At 44.8% G+C, this 25,757-nt stretch overlaps 3 protein-coding genes across 8 annotated transcripts in view; all 3 read left to right on the plus strand.

Moving 5' to 3' along the window:
- Positions 1–558: 558 nt before the first annotated feature.
- On the plus strand, positions 559–15,539 carry snapc4 (small nuclear RNA activating complex, polypeptide 4). The gene is given in 22 exon segments (XM_059337922.1): positions 559–1,297; positions 1,413–1,456; positions 1,553–1,649; positions 1,729–1,757; positions 1,832–1,954; positions 5,340–5,480; positions 5,557–5,641; positions 5,752–5,833; positions 5,928–6,029; positions 6,151–6,223; positions 8,046–8,210; positions 8,434–8,584; positions 8,753–8,859; positions 9,011–9,105; positions 9,217–9,311; positions 9,407–9,498; positions 9,849–10,414; positions 10,416–11,331; positions 11,883–12,350; positions 12,691–13,432; positions 13,596–13,891; positions 15,019–15,539. Coding segments are annotated over 22 exon segments (4,710 nt in total). The 5' UTR covers positions 559–1,185; the 3' UTR covers positions 15,148–15,539.
- A 2,089-nt stretch (positions 15,540–17,628) lies between these two features.
- Positions 17,629–24,099, plus strand: card9 (caspase recruitment domain family, member 9). The gene is made up of 13 exons (XM_059337401.1): positions 17,629–17,820; positions 19,168–19,237; positions 19,316–19,453; positions 19,716–19,828; positions 19,909–20,115; positions 20,539–20,622; positions 20,738–20,965; positions 21,638–21,763; positions 21,867–22,052; positions 22,135–22,189; positions 22,281–22,399; positions 23,172–23,230; positions 23,316–24,099. Exons 1-13 carry the CDS (start codon positions 17,710–17,712, stop codon positions 23,407–23,409), a joined length of 1,590 nt encoding a protein of 529 aa, XP_059193384.1. The 5' UTR covers positions 17,629–17,709; the 3' UTR covers positions 23,410–24,099.
- A 551-nt stretch (positions 24,100–24,650) lies between these two features.
- The window catches only part of ccdc180 (coiled-coil domain containing 180), a 26,544-nt gene continuing 25,437 nt past the window's right edge, over positions 24,651–25,757 (plus strand). For 5 of the 6 annotated variants that reach the window (XM_059337974.1, XM_059337975.1, XM_059337976.1 and 2 more), the window contains exon 1: positions 24,652–24,819. In XM_059337974.1, coding sequence (XP_059193957.1) covers positions 24,760–24,819 — 60 coding nt within the window. In that variant the 5' untranslated portion in view covers positions 24,652–24,759. Of the gene's footprint in view, positions 24,820–25,757 lie in introns of all 6 variants that reach the window. The other variant, XM_059337979.1, reaches the window with a different exon arrangement.

Genomic DNA, 25,757 nt, shown 5'->3' on the forward strand with positions numbered 1-25,757 from the left:
GATGGACAGTTAGAAGCGACCAAACTCCTCCACGTTTTCCCTATTTAAATACAGCTACACGAGTAGTTAAACGACCAAGTATGGCGACACAAAATAAAACGTGGCGCTTTTCTAAGCGGATAAAAAGGAGAACTATAATGTATGGCGGAATAGCACTTGGGAGCACTTCGACTCGGCGCAGTAATATCATCACTCCTGAGGGGAGAAGATTTTTCAGGAGTGATGATATTACTGCGATTGAGTGCACGCATTGAGACGCAAGAGGTCTGTATCAACTCGTCTTACTTGACCGAATAACATGTTTTAATATGAAAAAACGGTGGAGTGTTCCTTTAAGGAATTAAAGTTTTACTAACTTAAAACGCAGAGGGATAATTATAAAGTTTTATTTGTTTAAGTTCAAGACAGAATTCTTCTATATTGATTGAACCCTTTATTATTGTGGGGAAAGTAAAACCAGAGACGAGTTTGTTTATTCATTTAACAGAAACATTTCACAGTTTTGTTCCGGCGGATCCACACAGCGGAGCACCGGATGTGACGTCGTGGGGAAGAAAATAAGCGGCGGAGCTGTTGGTGTTCGGGTTGTTTGGGTTGTTTACCTCACCGACAGGAGGATGGATAAATAAATAAATAAATAAAGCCCGAGTCTGTCTGTCTGAAACGGGAAACGGTTGACTTTTCTAACCCTAAACCGGCGGGAGAAACGACCCACCGCGCTGCACGCCGGGAAATATGTTAACGAGAGAGAGCTGCTGATTGGAGCTCCGCGGCGTGAGGAGAGACACGGAGACACATTGAGGACAGACAGGTAGAGACAGAGACAGGGGACACCCAGGAGGACTAGGGACGGAGGAGAAGCTGCTGAAGGTCAGAAACACTCAGTGTCCATCAATGTTTCTGTTAGCTGCTAATGTTAGCATCTCTACTCTGACCTCACTATAGGGTAAATACTGTAGTACTACTGTACTACTACTGTATTACTACTGAGTACTGCAAACAGACAGACAGAGGAATAGACAGACAGACAGCATAATATAATAAATGTAAACATGTTTAGAGATGCTGTGCTCATGTTCATCAGGTCAATAAACATGTTGCTGCTCCAGTGTTGTGTCTCTTTAACACAATGTTAGTGTGTATGTGTCTGTCTGTCTGTCTGTGTGTGGGTGTCTGTGTGTAGACATGTCTGTCTCTCTGTCAGCAGAGAGAGACAGGATCCAGCGACAGGTGGAGGAGCTGGAGCAGAGCCTGTCTGTGTCACACGCTGAGCTGGAGCTGCTGAGCAGTGAGACAGGTACCTGTCTGTCTCTCTATCCGTCTCTCCCTCTATCTGCCTGTCTCTCTACCTTTCTACCTGTCTGTCTGTCTCCCTGCCTGTCTGTCTAACAGTGGTCCTGTCATTCTCTCAGGTGATGAATCAGATGCTGATGAGGAGGACGAGGAGGAGAGACAGGTAATGTTAGTTTCACTGACTCAGATGGTGATCAGAACTGTCTGTCTGTCTACCTGTCTGTCTGATAATGCGCTGTGTGTGTGTGTGTGTGTTCAGTCTGCAGCAGGTCTGCTGGCTCAGAGGGAGAAGATCCAGAAGGAGATCCAGAACCTTGAGAACGTCCTGGGACCCCACAGTCCTGTCTGTTTGTCAGGTACCTGTCTGTTTAACTGTCTGTCTGCCTGTCTGTCTCCGTGTATAATGATGCTCATGATGCTTCTGTTTGTGTTCAGATGACGACGACAGCAGCAGCAGTGAGGAGGTCAGTACCACCCAACAGATCACAGACAGACAGACGGGTCAGTGGAACTAACTGTCTCTCTGTCTGTCTCTTAGAGTGAGCTGGGTCTGTCCCCGTCGGTGGACTTGTGTCTTCAGATGAACCTGGTCTACCAGCAGGTCGTCCAAGAGACTCTGGCCCAGCTGGAGACACTGCTGACACACAACCAGAGACAACAGGTCACAACACACGCACACACACACGCACACACACACACACACACACACACACACACACGACTGAGAGGGGTCTGGCTGCAGACCTCCACTCTCAGGCTGCCTCCAGTGTCAGGACCGGAGATAACAAACATTTTGTCGTCTCTTAACCCATTAAGGCCTAAAGCGCCTGGAAAAAAATGCCTGGAAAACCTATGGGCGATTTTCAAATGACCCCCTAAAACCTGAAGTTTTTCTGGAAATTCAACACCTACTAAATAATAGAGTTTTCAGCCTCTGTAGCAGATAAAAATGAAATTCAAAAAGTATTTGAGAGCTTATACCCGTGGCTTTCATACGAAGTTGAGTTCATTTGTCCAAACCTTCAATACATTTTTAAAAAAAATCAACCTAAACTAATCCTAATACATGCCCATTAGCAAGATGCAAACATGATATGACCATTGGAAGAACAAGACATAGTTCTCATTAGCCTACTCTAATAAAAAAAAATTATCATAATAATAATAATAAATAATAATAATAATACATTTTATATATTGCACTTTTCAGGGTACTCAACGACGCATAAAGTAATATAAGACATAAACAGTCATGATTTCTTATATCATCATCACAATCAATTAGCCTATTATTATTATTATTATTATTAATGATAATATTAATATATTATTAATAATATCTTTATCTCCAGATGGCCACAAATCTGTCTGTTCTTTGGTGAAAATATGTCGTCTAAAAACATATTCCTCATCCATAAATGCCGGTCGATTGGTTCCGAGGGTTCAAAGTCCGGATCAGCAAATAAATCATCGGCGCTGTTTTAATCAGATCTCCTACGTCACTTACTGCTGAGCTCCTCCGCTATAGTCGTCTTCCGTCATGATTTATAAGTTCTGGAAAAGTCCGATGTTGCATTGCGACACTCCCGCATGTATTCTGATCATGTTCTGATGCATTTCATTGGCCAGGGGACCGAAAATAGGTGGAAAAAAATACAAATACTACAAAATGACATATCCGCTGTCCCGGCCTTAATGGTAGAGTGACGCAACAGCGCTCCCGGCTTTAATGGTTGAAATGCGGTAATGCATAATTAAATAAACTAAAACTAAACTAAAGGTTTAAGGCTTAATCAGGCTGTTTTGAGGGAAGTGCCTGCCGGACCATACAAATTTCAGCAAAATGCAACATAAACCTAGCCTGGCCAACGGCAGACTAATCACAAATGAGATTAGTCTGGAAACCAGCCATTCATTTTTCCGTAGAGGAGGCGTGGTTTACGACAGCTGTTGATGTCTATCAAAAGCGTCTGTACGTAGCTCTTAGCCAATCGTATCAGTTATTACCAGATAACGTATGTAGAGTGACAGAAATGGATGTTTACATAGCCGGGCTAGCCCTCTAGCATCTCTACTTTGAGACTAAAATGCTCAGTTGTGCTTCTGCAACGGTTTTCTACAGCATGTTCTGACTCTGGCTGAACCTTATTTAACCACACACATCCACTGATTTTATGGGCAATAGACGAGCTGCTGTGGGTCTCTCGGCGGCTCCGCTGCCCCCCAGCTCGTAGCGAGATCTCCGGCGTTACGGCAGCGAGCGGTAGCGGAGCTAGTTGGTAGATTAGGCTTTGGCCAAATCCTGTCGGACGCAAGGCTAACACATCCTTTTTCGCGGTGAAACAAGAATGTAAAGGCAGTTGTTGTTCTTCTTTTAAAATCAACTGTCGCTCTAAAATATTTAAAACGCCGTCAGCTAGATCGAAAGATCTGCTGCAGCCATGTTGGATCCGTAAGAAAACTACAAAACTACAAGCTTCCATCTGTCGAGTAGTACGCGTCTTGCCGTCCCTCCCCGTTCTGTGATTGGATCCCTAAAACAGGGCTAAGAAACGGCCCTGGTTTCCAGACCCTTTCGCAGTTCGAAATGAAATCGAGCGCGCAAGGCAGTATGGGTATACCCAGGCTAACATAAACCATGTTATAGTCTATAAAATATATAGTCAGGTTGTAGGTGGATGCTTGGTGTGACAGAGTTATTGTACAGTGACTGTTCCTGATATTGGGTATGAACTAAACTGTCTTTGTCAGAGTGTAATTGTGCATGGAGCTGGAAACGGCTCACTTCACTCCACGCTTTATTCTCTTGTCAGAAACATTAGTGGAGTTAAGGTTTAATTGCACTTATAGGCTATAACATTAGCTGTCACGTTGACTTCATCGATGTGTGTGTCTGCGTGGCGCGGACATGCACACAATGCTTATTTTGTCCACACAATCAACATCAGCTCCTGTCACAAATCAAAGACATGTTGACAGTCTGACAGACACACACACACATCTGACTTGACAAATAACGTTACAATATAGCCTATAAGTGCAGTTAAACTTCACTTCACTGCATGTAGTGATACATATTAGGTAGGTCTACGCTGCTATAAGGCTATAGGCTATAATGTTTATTTTAATACTTGATGGAGGCTAATGCAATTATAATGCTGGTAGACTTATAATGCAACACATAAATTCATGTTTTTCGTGTTAGTGTTGATTAATTAAAGATTAAATAATTCAAAAAAAATCAACAACAAAGCGGCATCTTCCAAAAGTGTGTATACAGTTTTATTATGAATTTTCTTGCGCATAACAGACGCACAAAAAGTTTATTTCTGGTCCTGACACTGGAGGCAGCCTGAGAGTGAAGCAAATAACCTGATCATCAGATAACCCGATCGTCAGATAACCTTGTAGCGATGCTGTCATACATCCAGGAACGCCCCAGACTTGAACACACCCACTGTTCAGAAAATCAGAAATATACACTGTATATACACTATATAATACACTGTGTTTAATTGCAAATTGCGCGTGCACGCGTGTTTTGTGTTTAATGGTCCTTGATTTCCTGTTGTTATTAGGGACCATGCATGGGTAGGCATGGATCCTGTGTAAGTCTGACAAATCAAAATACAAAAGAAAAATGGTCTGGTTAACTCTGACTGGCACAACGGCACTGTCAAACTGCTACAACCTGTCAGATAACCTGATCGTCAGTCAATTGTTAGCCACCATTAGCCACCGTTAGCGTAACTTAATTATTACAAACCATCCACATTCGCTATTGCCATTTGGCAATTTGCAATTGCAATAACCCGTGGATTCAGGGTGTTTGTATTTATATGCTGGAGTACTTTAAGAGACGCACAAAAAGTTTGTTATTTCCGGTCCTGGCACCCTGAGAGTGGAGCCTGCACCGGAAGCAGCCTCACACTGGAGGTCTGCAGCCAGACCCTCTTGACACAACCAGAGACAGCATGTCAGCACACACACACACACACACACACACACACACACAGGTCCTGTGATAACCTGTCTGTCTCTCTCAGGAGGAACTGGTGTCTCAGCTGTCTGGACCAATCAAAGACCCCTCCAGGAAAAGGTCCGCCCCCTCCTCCTGCCAGCAGCCAATCAACATGTACCTGGGCCGCTTCCTCAAACCGTACTTCAAGGACAAACTGACTGGACTGGTGAGACAGGCAGACAGACAGACAGGCAGGCAGACAGACTGCTGACCAATGAAACGCTGTGTTTGTTTGTCTCCAGGGTCCTCCGGCCAATCAGGAGACGAAGGAGAAGAGCAGCAGGATGACTGGTTGCCTGGACGACAAGAAGCTCAAAGTGAAACGATGTGAGACTCAATACCAGAGTCAAAGACCTAAAGACCTGAATCTGAGACCCCTGAGACTAACTGTCTGTCTGTCTGTCTGTCTGTCTGTCTGTCTGTCTGTCTGTCCTCAGGGGAGAGCTGGCAGAAGACCCTGCTGGTCCACTCCGTGTCCAGGGACTCTTTGAGGAGACTAGTCCAGCCCAAACTGTCCAGGTGATTCATGATAAATGTTGAATCTGTTCCTGTCTCACTGACCTCCTGCTGTTATAACAACCTGTCTGTCCCTCTGCCTGTCTGTCTGTCTCAGGCTGGACTACCTCAGTCAGAAACTGTCATCAGCAGCAGAGACAGAAAAACAGCAGCTCCGACAGCAGATGGACAGTCTGGAGAGAGAGATCGACCTGCTCAGGTAGGTCTGTGTGTCTGTGTCTATCTGTGTGTGTGTGTGTGTGTGTGTGTGTGTGTGTGTGTGTCTGTGTGTGTGTAGTCGGGACCAGATGAATAACGTGAGCCTGTCTCTGATTGGTCAGGAAGAAGAAGGAGGACGAGCTGATTGGTGAACGGCTTGATGAACATGATTGGCAGAAAATCTCTAATGTGGACGTAAGTAGAAAAATCAACCAATCACAGGACAGAAGGGACACAGTGATAGTCTGCATTTTGAGGTTTGATAGAGGAAGAGAAGTGTTTGTTTAATGTGCATTTATTCCATCTGACGTCAGACTCATCTCTGCCATGCTGACAGAAGATGAATGAATGTGACAGAGACTAGACACTTATATATTCCTTGCTGCTCCAGCAGCTGGCCAATCATCAGCTCTTTTGCTGCTGGACCTCTCTGCAACCTTTCAACACTGTTAACCATCATGTCCTCCTCTCTACACTCACAGAACTTGGTATTTCAGGTTCTGCCCTCCGATGAGTCCTACCTAGCAGGGAGATCTTTTAAAGTATTCTGAAAGGGAGAAGTGTCCAAACTACAAAACCTTTCCACTGGGGTGCCTCAAAGATCATTGCTAGGCCCCCTTGTCTTCTAAATCTACACCACCTCACTTAGCTCAATCATCCTCCATCATGGCTTCTCCTACCACTGTTACGCCAATGATACCCAGTTGTTCCTGTCCTTCCCACAAAACGACCCCACAGTCTCGGCTCGTATCTCTGCTTGTCTTGCTGATATCTCCACATGATGACAGATCATCACCTTCAGTTCAACCTCTCAAAGACGGAGCTCCTCGTCATCCCAGCCCGTCCCACCTTATATCAGCCTACCAATCTTCAGCTTGGATCCATGCAACTCGTCCCACCAGCTCTGAAGGGAACCTGGGTGTCATGACTGATGACGAACTGATCTTCAAGGTTCATTTGTCCTCAATTGCCAGATCTTGTTGATTCTCCCTGTTCAGCATCAGGAAGATCAGACCCTACCTGACAGAGCAATCAACACAACTCCTGGTTCAGGCCCTCTTGTTATCAGGTTTAGACTACTGCAACTCTCTACTGGCAGGTCTTCCTGCTGCACCACCAAGCCTCTACAGATCTTCAACCAGCCCAGGAGAGCACATGTCACTCCGCTCCTCATCTCTCTCTCTGGCTCCCGGTCTCAGCAGCATCACATTGAAGCCTTTTGTCTGTCTACAGACAGCAGCACAGCTCCTGCTTATCTGAACTCCTTTGTTCAGATCCACAAACCCTCCCGCCCACTACGCTCTTCCAGTAAAGGCCGTCCGGCTCCTCCGCCGCTGAAGACCTCTACGTCTCAAACCAGACTCTTCTCCTCTGTAGTGCCCCGGTGGTGGAACCAACTTCCAAACTCCATCCGTTCTGCTGAGTCCTTCTCAATCTTTAAGAAGAGACTGAAGACAGACTCTTTACTGAACACCTTCACTCTTGATCTACACTGATGAGACGATAAGTATCTCACTGACCACTACCTTACGTCCTGATGGACTACTCTCATTTGTACGTCGCTTTGGGTAAAAGCGTCTAAATGACATTGACGAATTGTAGAATTGTAGAATATGGTTGTCATGGCATGGTGCAACTGCAGGTTGCTGAACATTGTACATACATAGTCAACGTGTCATCAAAATCAAATCAATCAAAATTACTTTATATATCCCAGAGGGGAAATTCAGTTAGTCACAAACACAGATGAAACATTTATGTGTCAGGTGTAGTCAAACTGATCAGACTGGCCACAGCAAATATGGTCAGACTGGATGGTCAGTGTGTACAGCATATCAATATCTGACTCAGATGTACAGTAGAGACGAAAGAGAGAAAGTCTGTTCCTCAAAATACACAAACACCCTCTCCTCCTCTCCTCGTCCTCCTCCTCTCCCTCCCCCTCTCCTCTCCTCTCCTCTCCTCTCCTCTCCTCTCCTCTCCTCTCCTCTCCTCTCCTCTCCTCTCCTCTCCTCAGTTTGAAGGGACGAGGGAGGCAGAGGACATCCGTCGTTTCTGGCAGAACTTCCTCCACCCGTCAGTGAACAAGAGTCGGTGGAGTCAGGAGGAGGTTCAGCAGCTGAAGGAGATCAGCTGGAGACACGGAGAGACTCACTGGGAGGAGATCTCTGAGGAGCTGGGGGTAGGAGGACCTGTCTGTCTGTCTGTCAGTCTGTCTGTCTGTCTGTCTGTCTGTCTGTCTGTCTGTCTGTCTGTCTGTCTGTCTGTCTTTCTGACCTGTCTGTCTCTCTGACCTGTCCGTCTCTCTGGCCTGTCTGTCTCTGACCTGTCTGTCTCTCAGACCTGTCCGTCTCTCTGGCCTGTCTGTCTCTGACCTGTCTGTCTCTGACCTGTCTGTCTCTCAGACAGGGAGGACAGCCTTCCTGTGTCTTCAGACGTATCAGCGTTTCGTGTCGGGCTCGTTGAAGCGTGGCTCCTGGACAACGCTTGAAGACGATCTGCTGAGAGAACTGGTGGACAAGATGAGGATTGGAAACTTCATCCCCTACACCCAAAGTAATGACATCACTGTGACATCACACCCTGTCTATCAATTACATTAAAGATTTCTTTTTTTAGTTTCACTTTGTTATTCAGCAGCTTCACATCAACTAATTCCCGTCTGTCTGTCTGTCTGTCTGTTCTCTGTCTGTCTGTCTGTCTGTCTGTCTGTCTGTCTGTCAGTGAGTTACTTCATGGAGGGTCGGGATCCGTCTCAGCTGATCTACAGGTGGAACCAGGTTTTGGACCCGAGTCTGAAAAGAGGGTACTGGACCAAAGAGGAGGACCAGGTAGGCAGGGGGCGGGGCTAAGACTGCTGCAACAGTATGGCTGATTCTGTCTGTCTGTCTGTCCACCTGTCTGTCTCACCTGTTTCTCTCACCTGTCTGTCTCACCTGTCTGTCCACCTGTCTGTCTCACCGGTCTGTCTGTCTGTCCCAGCTGCTGCTGCAGGCCGTGTCCAAGTACGGGGAGAGGGACTGGTGGAAGATCCGTTTTGAGGTTCCTGGACGAACCGACGGCGGCTGCAGAGACAGGTGAGAGCTGATTGGACGATGGAAGGTGTGTGTGTGTCCTCAGATGTGTTCGGACATGAATTGAACTGTGTGTGTGTGTGTGTGTGTGTGTGTGTGTGTATGTGTGTGCAGGTATTTAGACTGTCTGAAGGCGGAGACCAAGAGGGGACCGTTTGACGAGCAGGAGAAAGATCTGCTGCTGCAGCTGGTGGAGAAACACGGAGTCGGTGAGACACCAAACAAACATCTGATCGGCTCCAAATCAATACTCCATATTTATTATTATTTGCTTTTTATCAATGTGTGTGTGTGTGTGTGTCAGGTCGCTGGGCGAGGATCGCTGCAGAGATTCCTCATCGTCATGACGCTCAGTGTCTCAGAGAGTGGAGAAAGCTGAACAAACCTCCTGCTGAGGTACACTCCCCTACTCTCACCTGCTCTCACCTTGTCACCTGTCCTCACCTGTCCTCACCTGCTCTCACCTTGTCACCTGCTTTCACCTGTCCTCACCTGTTTTCACTTGCTCTCACCTTGTCACCTGCTCTCAGCTGTTTCCACCTGTTCCCACCTGTTCCCACCTGCTCTCACCTTGTCACCTGATCACACCTGCGCGTACCTCTTCCCACCTGTGCTCACTTCACATTTGATCACACCTGCTCACTTGTTCTCACCTGTTCCCACCTATTCCCACCTGCTCTCACCTTGTCACCTGCTCTCACCTGTTCTCACCTGTCACCTCTGTTGACAACTCTCTCTGTCAACAGAATGATAGAAAGCCTAAAAGAATGCCACTGCGTCGTGGAGGAGAGAAGAAGAAGAGCAAGAGGGCGGGAACAGCCAAGAGGAAAACCAACAAACGAGTGATGAAGATAAAAGAGGAGAGCAGCGAGGAGGAGGAGGAGGAGGAGATGAAGGTGGAGTACATAGACAGTGAGGATGAGAATAAGAAGGGTATCGTGAGGGTTGAGGAGCAGCAGGAGGAGGAGGAGGAGGAGGAGGAGAAGCCGTACATCGTCCCTCCCATGCAGGACTGGATTCCATCCGAAAAATCTGAAAAAATAAAGGGACCTTTCAGCTTCCTGAGCTTTCGCCTGGTGGAGATGCCTTCTTCTGGAGCTGCCCAGCATCCTGTCCGCTCCACCGTCCTGGGTCGGTCCGGGCGCTCCGTGGTCATCGGGCGGCGCCCTGAGGAAGTGGCATGGGAGAAGCGCCATGGCAGTGGGACAATGCTGATGGTGTCAGCCGACCAGCTGCGAGTGCACCTGCAGCGTCAGAAGAGCCCCAGCTCCCGGAGGAAGACCCGGACCGGCCGGCAGGACTCCGTGGCCCGGGGGGGACCGGGCGCTGAGCTGTGACCTGCAGGCCGCCGTGACACCTTGGATCGGCAACCTGCTGCTGCCGCTGAAGGAGCAAGTGACGGCGGCGGACGCTCTAAGGGAGCATGGAGAGGCGACCCGGCTGCCCTCCACCCCCTTCTTCCAGCTGCTCCTGCAGGTGATGAACGTGGATGCCGCCGGCTGTAAGATGATGATCGAGCAGAGGAAGAACAAAGAGGTGTGCCTGTCACCGCCCAAACCACGCCCCCTCGCCGTCCCACGGGCGACCACCATCGCAGGACTCCTGCATCAGAAGAAAGTCATGGCAGAGGGACAGAACAGGCAGATCCCGTCCTCTCCAAGTCGCCCACCCGTTCTTCTTCAGATGTCTCCTATCATACGTCCTCTAATGTCTCCCGTGGCGTTCCCTCAGGCTGCCCTGGTTGCTTGCGGCACCTCGCTCCAGATATCGCCTCCATCTTCCCTGAACACGCTTCCGGCAGCTCCATGCGGATCTCCTCCTGTAGGGTTCGTCCCCTCTTTGTTACCTGCAAATACTGCAAATCCTGCAAAAAATGATGGACTGAGTGTCCCTCCTGTCCCTGAGGTCCCAGGACCTCCCTGCTTCCCCCCAGGGACTCTTTCCTCTAACCAGCAGGTGTCTCTTGGTCCCCCGCTGCGCCCTCAGCACGCCGCTCCCTCCCCCAGTCCGTCCAGCTGCACCCCGGGGTCGGCCACCAGAGGGAAAGGGCTGGAGGGGGATGACGCGGTCTCCAGCAGTCAGGGGGATGTGGGCACAGTCACTGCAGGTGATGTGGCTGGAGCCACGGGTGATGTGGGCGGGGCGAGTGACGGCGCGACCGAAGGAGGACGGAGGACTCTGAAGCCGTCTCGGAAGGCCAGTTCTCTGCAGGAGGTCACTGAGGCCAAGGTAAAACACTTTCCTTCACAAACTAAAAATAAATCATTAAAACTAAACAGTGATTGGCCCCATGCAGGTCTTAACCCATTGAGGCCTGAAACGCCTGTAAAACCTCTGGGCGATTTTAAAATAAGCCCCTAAAACCTGAAGTTTTTCTGGAAATTCAACAGAAGTGTCAACGCTTCTACTAAATAATAGATTTTTCAGCCTCTGTAGCAGATAGAAATGAAATTCTAAAAGTATTTGAGAGCTTATACAAATACTACAAAACGACGTATCTGCTGTCCAGGCTTCGATGGGTTAAAGGGACAGGTCTGGATTTGGACCTTGAGTTGACCACAGTCAGTGTTCTGGTCGTAGGGATCAGGAGACGGATGGTTCAGGCTGCAGTAATAACTGCTCTCATTGTATTTTCTGGCTTTTTCAAGAAACAAAATATCCAGAATGAAGTTGGTTTCTTCTAGTTTTCTAGAATCTAGTTTTGTGGTGGAATAGGAACCTTACAGTGAACACAACTTAATGTCCAGACTGAATCTCACTGACTCTCTGCTTTCTTTCAGTCCGAAGCCAAAAATAAATCAGCTTCAACTCCACGAAAGAGACTTCAGATCCAGACCGTTGTCCCTGCTCCTCCTCAGCTGGTACCTCAGAATCCACCCTCCACCATAAGGACCAGTCAGCACACTGCTTTCTCCACCTCCTGCCCCCCTGCTCCTTTCCCCAACGATCACAACTACTCCTCCTCCAGTCCTGGTCCCAGTCCACGTGGCTCAAAATCAATTAAATCAGACTCTGACTCCGCCCCCAACAAGCGCCCTAGAGCCCCACCCAGCAGGAGGAAGCGGGGGCGGGGGGAGGAGCCAACAGGCGGGGAGGAGCCAGTGGGCGTGGCCAGCAGTCAGGACAGCGAGCCGGCGGGCGGGACAGGCGCAGGCATGGTCCAGGAAGGAAAGGAAGGAAAGAGGGTCCGGAACCCGACTCAGAGGGCCAGAGCCCTGCAGCAGGCCACTCAACAGAAGGTGAAACAGGTGAGACAGGTTCACCTGCAGCAGACAGGTGTTGTAGTTTCTCTGTTTCTAATGAACTAGCTCCGGTTCTTGAATGGTTCAGGATTCTAATGAAGGACGAGTCATTAATGAAGTTATCAAAGATTCTCCTGCTAGTGATCAGGTCACTTCAGGTTCCAGACCAATTTATTTTTGGTGGAAAAACTGTATCAACATGTGAACTGATTGAACTGTTTTCAGATCACAGTCAGTCTGAGACCTCGGTCCTTTATTCATAATGTAACTGAGCCGCCAGTCTGGTTCATTCATATCAAACCATGTTTGAACTTCTCAGTCTGACTCGTGTGTTTCTTGTTTCCAGGCTGAAGAAAAGAAGAAGAGAACTTCTTCTTCTTCTCCTCGTAAGAAGCGATCTCGTCCGTCTCGGCCGGAGAACAGAGTCCTGGTCCCGAAGCAGCCGGCTCAGCCCGCCAGGTTCTGTCTAGTGCCTAGCCAGCAGGTGTTTGTCATGACTCCTGCTGGGCTGGTCCAGCTGACACGAGCCCCGCGCCCAGGCCTGCAGCTGGCAGTGGCACCAAGGGCCCCCCTCCCACTGAGGGCTAGTGTAAACTGTCCGCTGGCCATGCGCTGTCAGCCATCAGTCGCACCTAAACCAACCGCCAACCCCAGTGCCTCCCCCCCGCCAGCCTTCCACCCACAACCGCCCCAAAAACTCTTCCTGCCATATATGGGCAGAACAGACCCGGCAGCGCCCCCTCGCCTCAGGACGGAGGCGCTGCAATTCGACCCCTCCCTGATGTTCCTGGAGCCCGGTAGAGCGGTGTGTGACTGGCTGAGCGGCCGGGGAGGGGTGGCGGTGCCCGGGGCAGGTGTGGCTCTGCCGTACCTGCCGCCATTCGTCAGCAGCCTGAACACGCTCAGTGGGCTGCTGCGGGCCAAGAAGTCTCTGACCAAATCCTCCTTGCAGCTGCTGAGTCGAGGGTCCGAACCCCGGCAGCCCCCGACCAAAGCCGCACCTGAAAGCAGCACAGAGGAGCCGACTGGTCAGTCATCGGACCTGCCGGACTCCACCTCTGACCTCACAGCAGCACAGGAAACACCAGGTAAAGCACCAAGTAAATCACCAGTTAACGCACCTTGTAATGCACCAGTTAATGCACCGGTTCACGCAGTAATAAACATTAATATTAACAGAGGTAAACATGTAAATGGCGTCCTGTCTGTCCACGGTGACATCACTTTCTGTTGTGTTTGTTCCGCCTGCAGCACCCTCTGCCAGCCCCGAGGAGGAGGAGGAGGAGGTGGAGGTGGAGCTTGTGGCGGTGGCACGTCAGCTGGTGGCGGAGCGTTTCTCAGGTAACCCCGCCTATCAGCTGCTGAAGGCACGCTTCCTGTCCTGCTTCACTGTCCCCGCCCTCCTGGCCAGCCTGCAGCCAATCAGAGAGCAGACTGTGGCTGACCCCGCCAGTGAGGAGGAGGAGGAGGAGGAGGAGGAGGAAGAGGAGGAGCAGGAGCAGCAGGAGGAGCAGAACAAATACAGAGGAGGTCTGAGGAGAGTCAAGGTGAGTTTCATCCTGTCAGAACGATTCAAACACTTTTCCTCATATGTTTATGCAAATTTTTTAGGACGATATATTTTCCCAGAAACTATCACAATAAATGATAGTGTTGTTGAGTTCATCCTTAAGAATATTATAACATTAAATATTATAATAATTGGAATTGAAATGTAGAAAAGAAATATTAAAATATCCTTGATAAATAAAACATAAAGAAATAAACTATCAATTATTGGGCTCTGACATAAATATGATATCATTATATATTATTTATAATATATAAACAGCTGTTTCTGAGATTTTTTTTGGCAATTCCTCCTGCCTGTCAAACATTTGCAGTATTACTTAAATAGCACAAAAAATCTGCTGTTTGAGAGGCGTGGCTCCTTTAAGAGGCAGGGCAGTGCTAACAGTAGCACAGTGCTAAAAGGCTAACAGTTAGCTCTGTAGCAGTACAGTGTGTATGTGCTGCAGCAGTACGTGTTCACTTTGCAACCTCCGTTTGTTTACAACAAGCATCGGACACTCTGTGACCGGTTGGCGAGGCCGGTTTGTTTACAATAAGCAGTGGACACTGTGCAGTTAGTGACAGCTGTTGTGAAGCTGCCAGTGGTGGAATGTAACAACTCTGAAGTACTTGTACTTTACTTCAGTATTTCCATCTTATGTACCTTTATAGTCCACTACATTTAGCTGACAGCCTTAGTTACTTTTCAGGTCAAGATTGAACATAAAAACATGATCAATTTAAAGTGATTAGCTATTTTTATTAATGAAACCTGATAACCGTATATTAATTTTCTCAAAATAGGGCTAATTTTAACAACTTTACATAAATGCATCAATAATAATAATACAATTATATATTTTGAATACATAAAACAATCTGAGAGGGCCCATTCAGCATTAAAAGTACTTTTACTTTTGATACTTTAAGTACATTTTGATGCTGATACTTTTACTTTAGTAAGTTTTGAATGCAGGACTTTTACTGTAGTGGAGTAATTTCACAGTGTGGTATTAGTACTTTCACTGAAGTAAGGGATCTAAGGGAAATAATTCTTCTTCCACCTCTGTCTGTGTGCTGTGTTATATTCAATCTGTGTTTATTAATCTCTAACAATCTGCAGAAGTCTTTGCTACTGTCTGACCAGTCAGGAGCTCCGGCCAATCACGACTCAGGAATCAACACTGGCACACCTGGACCAGACTGGACCGGACCGGACCGGACCAGCAGAACCCAGATGATTCAGATCTAAATGTTTAGTTCCTATAAAAAGTTTTCATTCTGAAAGTTCAGTTTTTGTCTTTTCTGAATTTAAAACTGTGAAACTTCTGTGATGCGTTCAAAGACCGTCTCAAAAATGAAATGGGAATTACAGTTGTTTAGTCAGTCAGATTCTGCTGAAAATAAAATAATCTCCAGATTCATTTAAAAAATTTTAAATTAAGTTTTAGTATGCAGGAGAAAATAAAAACATCTTTGGTTCGTTTAGGAGCTGCAGGACACCAGAGTGACACAGAATGAATCAGTTTGTTTGTTTGTTTGTTTGTTTGAGCTTCTGTAAAGGAAAAGTTTTGTAATTATGTTTTCTAATAAAGAGAAAGTTTCTGTGAAATGAAGCGGCATGCGCTCGTCTGTTTGTTTATTGTATTATAATTATGAGGATTCTGTGGACTGCAGGGACATTATGAGGACTCTGTGGACTGTAGGGACACTATGAGGACTGTGGGGACATTATGAGGACTCTGGACTGTTGGGACATAATGAGGACTCTGGACTGTGGGGACATTATGAGGACTCTGGACTGTGGGTACTCTGTGGACTGTGGGGACATTATGTTTTTGCTGACTTCCTGTTTGTTGCAGTTTGACTTATGACCTCTTCTTCGTTGGTTTCACTTCAGCTCCAGACTTCCAGGAACGCTGTGACATCACTTCCTGTTTGGTTCAGGTGTTTCCTGTTCGCTGCTGGACTTCTGCAAACCTTCTTCCTCTTTCTAATAAATAACACTGAGATTATTATTATAATGGATTCAAACATGTTATGACTCCAGTCACAGTTTTAAAACTGAGCCTCTGATGGAACATTTTTATATATTTATTTATTTATTTATTTATATCATATATATATGTATATATATATATATAGTCATGGAAAAAAATATTAAACCACCTTGTTTTCTGCAATGTCTTGTTCATTTTAATGGCTGGTACAACTAAAGGTACATTTGTTTGGACAAATGTAATGATCACAACAAAAATAGGTGTTATGAGTTTCATTTAAGAGATGAGATCTAGACATTTTCCGTGGTTTTATTCATAATGATTTTGGCTATTATCAGGAATGTTTCCATGACTGAGGATGTAAAAATGACTAAAAAAGACACAAAATGACAAATAATAGATGTAAAAATTACCAAAGATAGATGGCTTCTGTGCTCTTCATCCTCAAATAAAAACACAAAACACCCGTTTGGCATACTGAGTGTAGCTGCTAAAAAAAGCTTTAACAAGGAAATAGCTGAAGCCAGACAGCCATCTATAGACGAGAGGTATGACTTCATCTAATGGAAAGAATCACTTTCTCTGTGAGGCTTCAGAAAGACACATTAGAGGAAATATGGACAAGTGGAGAAACACCCTTTTATTTAATATTATGTAACTTTCTTTTTTTTTTTTTTAGCAGTGGTGGAATGTAACAAAGTACATTTACTCAAGTACTGTACTTAAGTACAATTTTGAGGTTTGTATACTTTATTTTAGTATTTCCGTTTTATGTAACTTTCTATTTCTACTCCACTACATTTGTCTGACAGTTTTAGTTACTTTACAGCTCAAGATTTAACATAAAAACATGATTCATTTAAAGTGATTAGACATTTTTTTAAATTAAATCACATAACTGTATATTTTTTTGGTTAAAATGTGCCCTACCATGAGAAAATAAACCACAGCTTACACAATTACATCAATAATAATAATAATAATCTAATAATATACATTAGAATATATTCAACAATCTGAGTGGGTTCATTCTGCATAATGAGAACTTTTACTTTTGATACTTTAAGTACATTTTGATGCTGATACTTTTGTACTTTTATTTCAGTAAGTTTTGAATGCAGGACTTTTACTGTAGTGGAGTAATTTCACTGTATAGTATCAGTACTTTTATTTGAGTAAAGGATCTGAATACTTCTTCCACCTCTGATTTTGAATCTGTTCTACTACTTGCTGTAGATGGAAACACACCCAAGTTCTGTTTGTTTCTGTTTATAACTACATAAAAATCTGAAAATATGGATCACAATGCCAGGTATTATAATGGTGATGATGCTGTTATGTGCTGTTGAAATGTGATTCCAAATAAAGACAAAATACAGTCTGACACATTATCACCCTGAGGCTGTTTGTCTGATTATTAACTCTGAGGCAGGATTTAATTACTATTATTATATGTACAATATAATATATATAATACATTATATATATTATATATGTAGTAAGGATGTTGTCACTGGCTGCAGGTGAAAGTGTCTCATCTGTGTGAATATGTTAATGAGGTGCAACTGTAATGTGATTGGTGGGTTCAGATGATGTCAGAGAGGGCAGGGCCAAAAACGGGAAGTGACAGAAACAAGATGTTCCTCAAAAATCACAGAAGAGAAAAATAGCAGAAACACAAAGAGAGCGAGAGAGAGAGAGAGAGAGAGAGAGAGAGAGACGGGTGGTTTGATTAGACAGACAGGTGAACAAACTGTGTGTTCAGGAGTAGGCCTGTGTGTGTGTGTGTGTGTGTGTGTGTGTGTGTGTCTGTGATGGAGGTGTGTGAGGATGATCTCTGCTGGTTGCAGCTCGAAGACTTCAGGATGCTGCTGATCAAAACCATTGAACCATCAAAGATCACTCCCTACCTCCGCCAGTGTCAGGTAACTCCTCCTCTCCTCCTGTTTCTCCTCCTCCTCCTCCTCCTCCTCCTCCTCCCAGCGGATCGGATGGAGTTTGGAAGTTTGTTCCACTACCAGGGCACTACAGAGGCAGGTATATTTGTGCAGCACCTTGCAACAACAGGGTAATTCAAAGTGCTCGACACAAAACATTAAAAACATTTAAAAGAGACATATATAGAATGACATTCAAATATAAAAATTTGAGACTAAAAACAAGCAGATAAAATATTTAGAAAAAAATATAGAACTACATTCAAATATACCATTTTAAAATTGAAAGCTAGCTCATTCAATATATTTTTTTAAATATCAGATTCTCTACTCATATCACTAAACAAAAGGAGTCAGAAGATCAGAAATGTAAAATATATAAATGTATATTCAAATATAAAATAAAATAAACAAAGGAGTTCAGATAAGTAGGAGCTGTGCTGCTGTCTGTAGACAGAGAAAAGGCTTCAATGTGATGCTGCTGAGACCGGAAGCCAGAGAGAGAGATGAGGAGCGGAGTGACATGTGCTCTCCTGGGCTGGTTGAAGATCTGTAGAGGCTTGGTGGTGCAGCAGGAAGACCTGCCAGTCGAGAGTTGCAGTAGTCTAAACGTGATAACACGAGGGCCTGAACCAGGAGTTGTGTGGATTGCTCTGTCAGGTAGGGTCTGATCTTCCTGATGCTGAACAGGGAGAATCAACAAGATCTGGCAATTGAGGACAAATGAACCTTGAAGATCAGTTCGTCATCAGTCATGACACCCAGGTTCCCTTCAGAGCTGGTGGGACGAGTTGCATGGATCCAAGCTGAAGATTGGTAGGCTGATAAAAGGTGTGACGGGCTGGGATGACGAGGAGCTCCGTCTTTGAGAGGTTGAACTGAAGGTGATGTTCTGTAATCATGTGGAGATATCAGCAAGACAAGCAGAGATACGAGCCGAGACTGTTGGGTCATTTTGAGGGAAGGACAGGAACAGCTGGTATCATCAGTGTAACAGTGGTAGGAGAAGCCAAGATGTTGGATGATTGAGCCAAGTGAGGTGGTGTAGATTGAAAAGAGAAGGGGGCCTAGCACTGATCCTTGAGGCATCCCAATGTAAAGCTTTTGTAGTTTGGACACTTCTCCCTTTCAGGATACTTTAAAAGATCTCCCTGCTAGGTAGGACTCGAAACCATTGTCAGGCAGAACCTGAAATACCAAGCTAGTGTAGAGAGGAGGACATGGTGGTTAACAGTGTCAAAGGCTGCAGAGAGGCCCAGCAGATGAAGCCCCGCCCCCTGGTGTGACCTCAGGTGAAGCCCCGCCCCCTGTGTGACCTCAGGTGTCGTGTTTCAGGTGATCGGGGCGGAGGACGAGGAGCAGCTGTTCAACGACCCAGCGCTCGTCATCAGGAGGAGGAGAGTCGGTGAGAGACCTGAACCAGCCAATCACACGGCTCGTATCAGAGCATCAGGTACTGACCTCTGACCTTTGACCCCTGCAGGAGCCCTGCTGGACATGCTGCAGAGGACAGGGGTCAAAGGTCACACGGCGTTCCTGGAAAGTCTGGAGCTCGATTATCCTGAACTCTACAGCCGGATCACCGGGAAGGAGCCCAACAAGACCTTCAGCATCCTGATAGGTCTGCCTGTCTGTCTGAAACCTGTCTGTTTGTCTGTCTGTCTGAAACCTGTCTGTCTGTCACCTGTCTGTCTGTCTGTCTGTCTATCAGTCTACCACCTGTCTGCCTGTCTGTCTGTCTGTCTGTCTGTCACCTGTCTGTCTGCCACCCGTCTGTCTGTTCAGCTGTCTCTCTGCTCACCTGTCTATCTGTCTGCCACCTGTCTGTCTGCTCACCTGTGTGTCTGCTCAATTGTCTGTCTGCTCACCTGTCTCTTTGTCAGACACAGCAGGTGAGTCCGGTCTGACTCAGTTCCTGATGTCGGAGCTGAGCCGCCTGCAGAGGGCGCTGCAGGACGAGCGGCGGCAGCAGGCGTGCTCTGTTGCTAAGGAACAGGTGGGCAGGTTGGGAACATCAGCTCTCAGGTGACAGGTGTTTGCGTCTGGTTTGGTGGTTAAACGGTCGTGTCGTCTCAGGAGGTGTGGTCTAGGCAGCAGCAGCTGAGGGACCGCGAGCTGAGGAAGCTGACTGAGCGCGTGCAGAAGCTTCGGGAGGAGCGCGAGCGGCTGAGCGAAGAGGCGAAGCAGCTCAGAGATCACAACTACAGTCTGATGGCCGACATCAACACGCTGGGACAGGAGAAGAGCGCCGCCCTGCTGGCCAACAGAGACCTGCAGATAGAGGTCAGCCACCCTCTGACATCACTATCTATCTGTTAATCCTGCTTGATCTGTACAACCTGCCTGATCTGTGCATCCTGCCTGATCTGATCAAAACATTTTGACAATAAATGCAAAAAAATATTTCATTATTAATTTTGGTATTTTTTTATTCATTTATTTCTACATTTTCCTTATTTATTTAGTTATTTCCACATTTATTTTTACATTTGCAAATTCAAAAATGTTTTATTCATGAATTTATTCATCTCTACTTATGATAGCCAGTAAAAAAATAATTCTCCAGAGATGATGAAGTAGCTCTCTTTTTAGAGTTGCACATGTGCAGAAAAGATTGGGCAGGTAGGATGGATCAGGTAGCGACACAGAAGACTGTTCTGACCTGTGTGTGTGTGTGTGTGTGTGTGTGTGTGTGTGTGTGTGCAGGTGGAGCGTCTGAAACACACTGTGCTGCGAGCTGAGAGTCAGACTCGCCTGCTGCGGCGGCGGACGATGCGTCCACTGCAGGAGGTGAAATGTTTCTGGTCATGTTCAAAGAATAACGTGTCACAAAACATACATTTATTTTGTCACAAGGACGAGAAGAGAAACTTAAAGTTACATTCGTGTTAAAATGTTTTCTCAGAGCAGGAGTCTGGCTCTGCCCACCGACACCTTCTTCACCCCAAACAGATTGGAGGAGGTGAAGGAGGAGAAGCCGGAGGAGAAGAAGGAGGAGAAGAAGGAGGGAGTGAAGGAGGAGAAACAGGAGGAGAAAAATTGTAAAGAGGGGACACAGCCACAGATGAGCGTCATCGCCAGTGTGTTGAGACTGAGGAGAGACCTCCACCGAGCAGAGGAGCAGAGAGCCCAGGTGAGGTGGGAGTGATTGGTTGGTTGGATGGATGGTTGGATGGTTGATTGGATGGATGTTTGGTGGCTGGATGGTTGATTGGATGGTTGGTTGGTTGGTTGGTTGGTTGGTTGGTTGGTTGGTGGATTGGATGGTTGGATGGTTGGATGGTTGGTTGGTTGGTTGGTTGGTTGGTGGTTTGGATGGTTGGATGGTTGGTTGGTTGGATGGTTGATTGGATGGTTGGTTGGTTGGTTGGTTGGTTGGTTGGTGGATTGGATGATTGGTTGGTTGGTTGGTGGATTGGATGATTGGTTGGTTGGTTGGTTGGCTGGTTGGATGGTTGGATGGTTGATTGGATGGCTGGTTGGTTGGCCGGTTGGTTGGTTGGATGATTAATTGGTTTGTTGATTGGATGGTTGGTTGGTTGATTGGATGGTTGACTGTTTGGATGGTTGGTTGATTGGATGGCTGGTTGGTTGGATGGTTAATTGGTTGGTTGATTGGATGGTTGGTTGGCTGGTTGGTTGTTTGGATGGATGGTTGATTGCATGGTTGGTTGGATGGTTGTTCGGATAGTTGGTTGTTTGGATGGTTAGTTGGTTGGTTGGATGGTTGGTTGGTTGTTTGGTTGTTTGAATGGTCGGTCGGTCAGTTGGTCACCTCGGTGAACCTGGGTGTGTTTGTCTTCAGAGTGTGGAGGAGAAGGAGGAGCTGGAGCTGCTGTCCGCTCAGCTGAAGGGAGACGCCAGAATGTATCGCCAACGAAACAAGCAAACCCTCAGACAGCTGGAGGAGGTGATCAGAGAGAGAGACAAGGTGAGGAGGAGGATGAGGAGGAGCAGAAGTAGGAGGGGGAATATGTTGTTTATGTTTATGGTGATGATGTCATCAATATAATGGGCTCTGATTGGTGCTGCAGGCTCAGGCATCGCGGGCGGAGCAGCAGGAGGAGGTGCGGCTGCTCTTGCAGGAGAAGGATCAGTACAGGGAGCAGGTCAGACAGCTCACTGAGAAATCTGATAGGCTGGAGCTCCTCCTGCTGAGGTCACAGGGGGAGGAGCTTCAGCTGAGGACACGCCTTCGCAGACTCACCAACACCGACAAAGTGAGGACGAGGTGATGATGTCATGATGATGTCATGATGATATCACGATGATGTAATAATGAAGGTTCTCTCTCTCTCTCAGTGTGAGAGGAGTGTGAGTAGCGAGGAGGAGGAGCCAGCAGAGCACGCCGCTAAAGGTAAGCCACCTGATGTCATGAGCCTGTTTTCATGTGACCTGATGTCACGCAACCCTACTTTCATGTGACCTGATGTCATGTGACCTGTCAGGCAGCAGTGAGGAGGTGTGCAGCGGGACGTCGGGTGAGAACGAGGAGGCGCAGCAGCGCGATGCTCCTGCAGGAGGCACCGATGAGTCTGGAGAGAAGTTCAAAACTGCTGCATCATTGGTAATTCACCTGAGGCTGCTGTCTGTTCAAATCCTGTTGTATAATCAGTAATCACTGATCTGTAATCAGTGATCACTGATCTATAACAAGTGATCTATTATCTATAATCAGTGATCTATAATCACTAATCTATAATCAGTAATCAGTTATCTATACTCAGTAATCTATAATCAGTAATCAGTGGTCTATAATCAGTGATCTATAATATATAATCAGTGATCTATAATCTGTTATCAGTGATCTATAATCAGTAATCTATAATCAGTTATCAGTGATCTATAATCAGTTATCAGTAATCAGTGATCTATAATCAGCTATCAGTAATCAGTGATCTATAATCAGTTATCAGTAATCAGTGATCTATAATCAGCTATCAGTAATCAGTGATCTATAATCAGTAATCAGTGATCTATGATCAGTTATCAGTCATTAGTGATCTATAATCAGTGATCAGTAATCAGTGATCTATAATCAGTTATCAGTGATCAGTAATCAGTGATCAGTGATCTATAATCAGTGACCAGTAATCAGTTATCTATAATCAGTTATCTATAATCAGTGATCTGTAATCAGTAATCTATAATCAGTGCTCTATAATCAGTAATCTATAATCAGTAATCAGTGATCTATAATCAATAATCAGTAATCTATAATCAGTTATCAGTAATCAGTGATCTATAATCAGTTATCAGTAATCAGTTATTTATAATCAGTGATCTATAATCAGTAAACAGTTATCAGTGATCAGTAATCAGTACCTGTCTCCCTGCAGGACAAGGAGTCAGACGGCTGTCTCACCCTCCGGAATCGACCGAATTTCTTCTACCGCAGGTCGGCTCACATTTTATTATTTTTAACTCCTAATAAAAATGTTCCTGCAGTGTTTCAGAGCTCCGTCTTATTTCCATGATGACAGGAAGCGGGCAGTCAGGACGAAGCTCAACTGTGTGGAGAACAAGCCCGATAACCTCGACGACAGCAGCGCCAGCGACATCACCGACTCTGACTGACGACGAGCCGCTGTCAAAATAAAAGTTTTTATTTGATGCTGTTTGGCTTCAGAAACATTCACAGAAGACGTTTCAGTGGGGCAGGTTCTAATGAAACAGTTCACACCAAAGGTGAAGGAAACTTTATGGAAAAGAAAAAACTTATTTGGAGCAAGTTGAATATGTTCAACCTGAGACAGAAATTGACCTGACGGTTGTTCAGTGTATAGATCCTCTGCCGCACCAGACTCCATTGAAAAAAACATAATTTTAACAGCAGTGTTCTGATGTTCCTAAGACATGACAAAGCATCATGTTGTTGTTACTTCAGCATCCTTTAGATCAGTTCATTCACATTAAATCACACATAAATCTCTTTATTCTCATTGAATCACAGATAAACTTCAGGCAATAATTCTCTTCATGTTTGGTGTGAACATGTTTCCACAGAAAATAAAACATACTAAAATAACAGTCAGTCACTGATGGTGAAACTGTTTCTAAATATTGATATTGTTTCTCAGCTTCGATCATTTTAAATGTTTTCATTCTTTTCTGTCCGAACTGTTTCACAGCCTCAATAAAAACTCATATGATGTTTTCATAATGTTGCTTCTATAAATCAAATATAAATTCACAACATATAAGGTCACAATATGTGATCCCATATACAAATTCATCATGTAGATATTTTTAATATTTGTAAATATACACATTTTCATGTGTATTTCATAAATGTTATGAACGTGTTGTTGATGTGTCCAGAGGGAGTAGATGTGTGATAATAATATATATGTGGCCATATATGGTGGTCATATATCTCATATATTAGAGGTCCGTATGACCATGAAAATAGATAAATAAATGTAGAAATAAATATAAAAAATAAGTAAATAAATTATGGAAATGTCAAAATCAATTTGGAAAAAATGTTAAAAAAACAAATACACCCCCGCAGAAATACCTAAATAAATAATGAAATAAATGTCAAAACTATATAGAATTTACTTTTTCCCCTCTACATTTAATAATGAATTAGTCTATTTATTTATTTATTTATTTATTTCTGCCCTCAGGTCATTATTCTCTCAGCAGTCTGCAGGTTTACGGGTTTTCTCTGCGGACGCTGAACGTCTCAGCGCGTTCGGCTCGCTTGTTGTCATGGTAACGGAGAGACACGCACACAGAGAGCCGGTACCGACAGTTAACGTGTTAACGGTGGTTATACTCACGGAAAAGAGTCAAAAAGAGACTTAAAACCCCGCGAAGCTTGGAGAGAAACATCCTGTCAGCTCCATCTCCGGGTAACAGAACCGGCACCTGCCTTCAGCTGCCCTTAGCCCCCGTTAGCTGCCGTTAGCTCCCGGTGTCATGTGTGAGAGCAGGACTGTACCGAGCGGGAAGGTTTACCGGCAGCTGTTTGACGCTCAGGTGAGTCTCCAGCTGGATATAAACCGGGTATAACCCGGTCAGAGACCTGGGAAGTCAACATCTTGTTTAAAGTTTCTTTTCAATTTCTCTGAAATCAAATCACATGAAATAAGACGCGAGCACAGTAACTAACTTTACTCACTAACTAACTAAATAACTAAATAACTACATTTATTAACTTCACTAACTAAATTTACTAACTAACTTCACTAACTAAATAACTAAATGTATTAACTTCACTAACTAAATTTACTAACTAACTTCACTAACTAAATTTACTAACTAACTTCACTAACTAAATTTACTAACTAACTTCACTAACTAAATAACTAAATGTATTAACTTCACTAACTAAATTTACTAACTAACTTCACTAACTAAATAACTAAATGTATTAACTTCACTAACTAAATTTACTAACTAACTTCACTAACTAAATTTACTAACTAACTTCACTAACTAAATAACTAAATGTATTAACTTCACTAACTAAATTTACTAACTAACTTCACTAACTAAATTTACTAACTAACTTCACTAACTAAATTTACTAACTAACTTCACTAACTAAATAACTAAATTTATTAACTTCACTAACTAAATTTACTAACTAACTTCACTAACTAAATAACTAAATGTATTAACTTCACTAACTAAATTTACTAACTAACTTCACTAACTAAATTTACTAACTAACTTCACTAACTAAACTAAATTTATTAACTTCACTAACTAAATTTACTAACTAACTTCACTAACTAAATAACTAAATTTATTAACTTCACTAACTAAATAACTAAATGTGTTAACTTCACTAACTAAATTTACTAACTAACTAAATTTAATAACTTTACTACCAAACATTACTGGCTAAACTAACTTTACTAACTAACTTTACTAACTGACTAAATTTAATAACTAACTTCACTAACTAACTT

Source organism: Centropristis striata, chromosome 7 (genome assembly GCF_030273125.1).
Source record: "Centropristis striata isolate RG_2023a ecotype Rhode Island chromosome 7, C.striata_1.0, whole genome shotgun sequence".
Taxonomy (NCBI): domain Eukaryota; kingdom Metazoa; phylum Chordata; class Actinopteri; order Perciformes; family Serranidae; genus Centropristis; species Centropristis striata.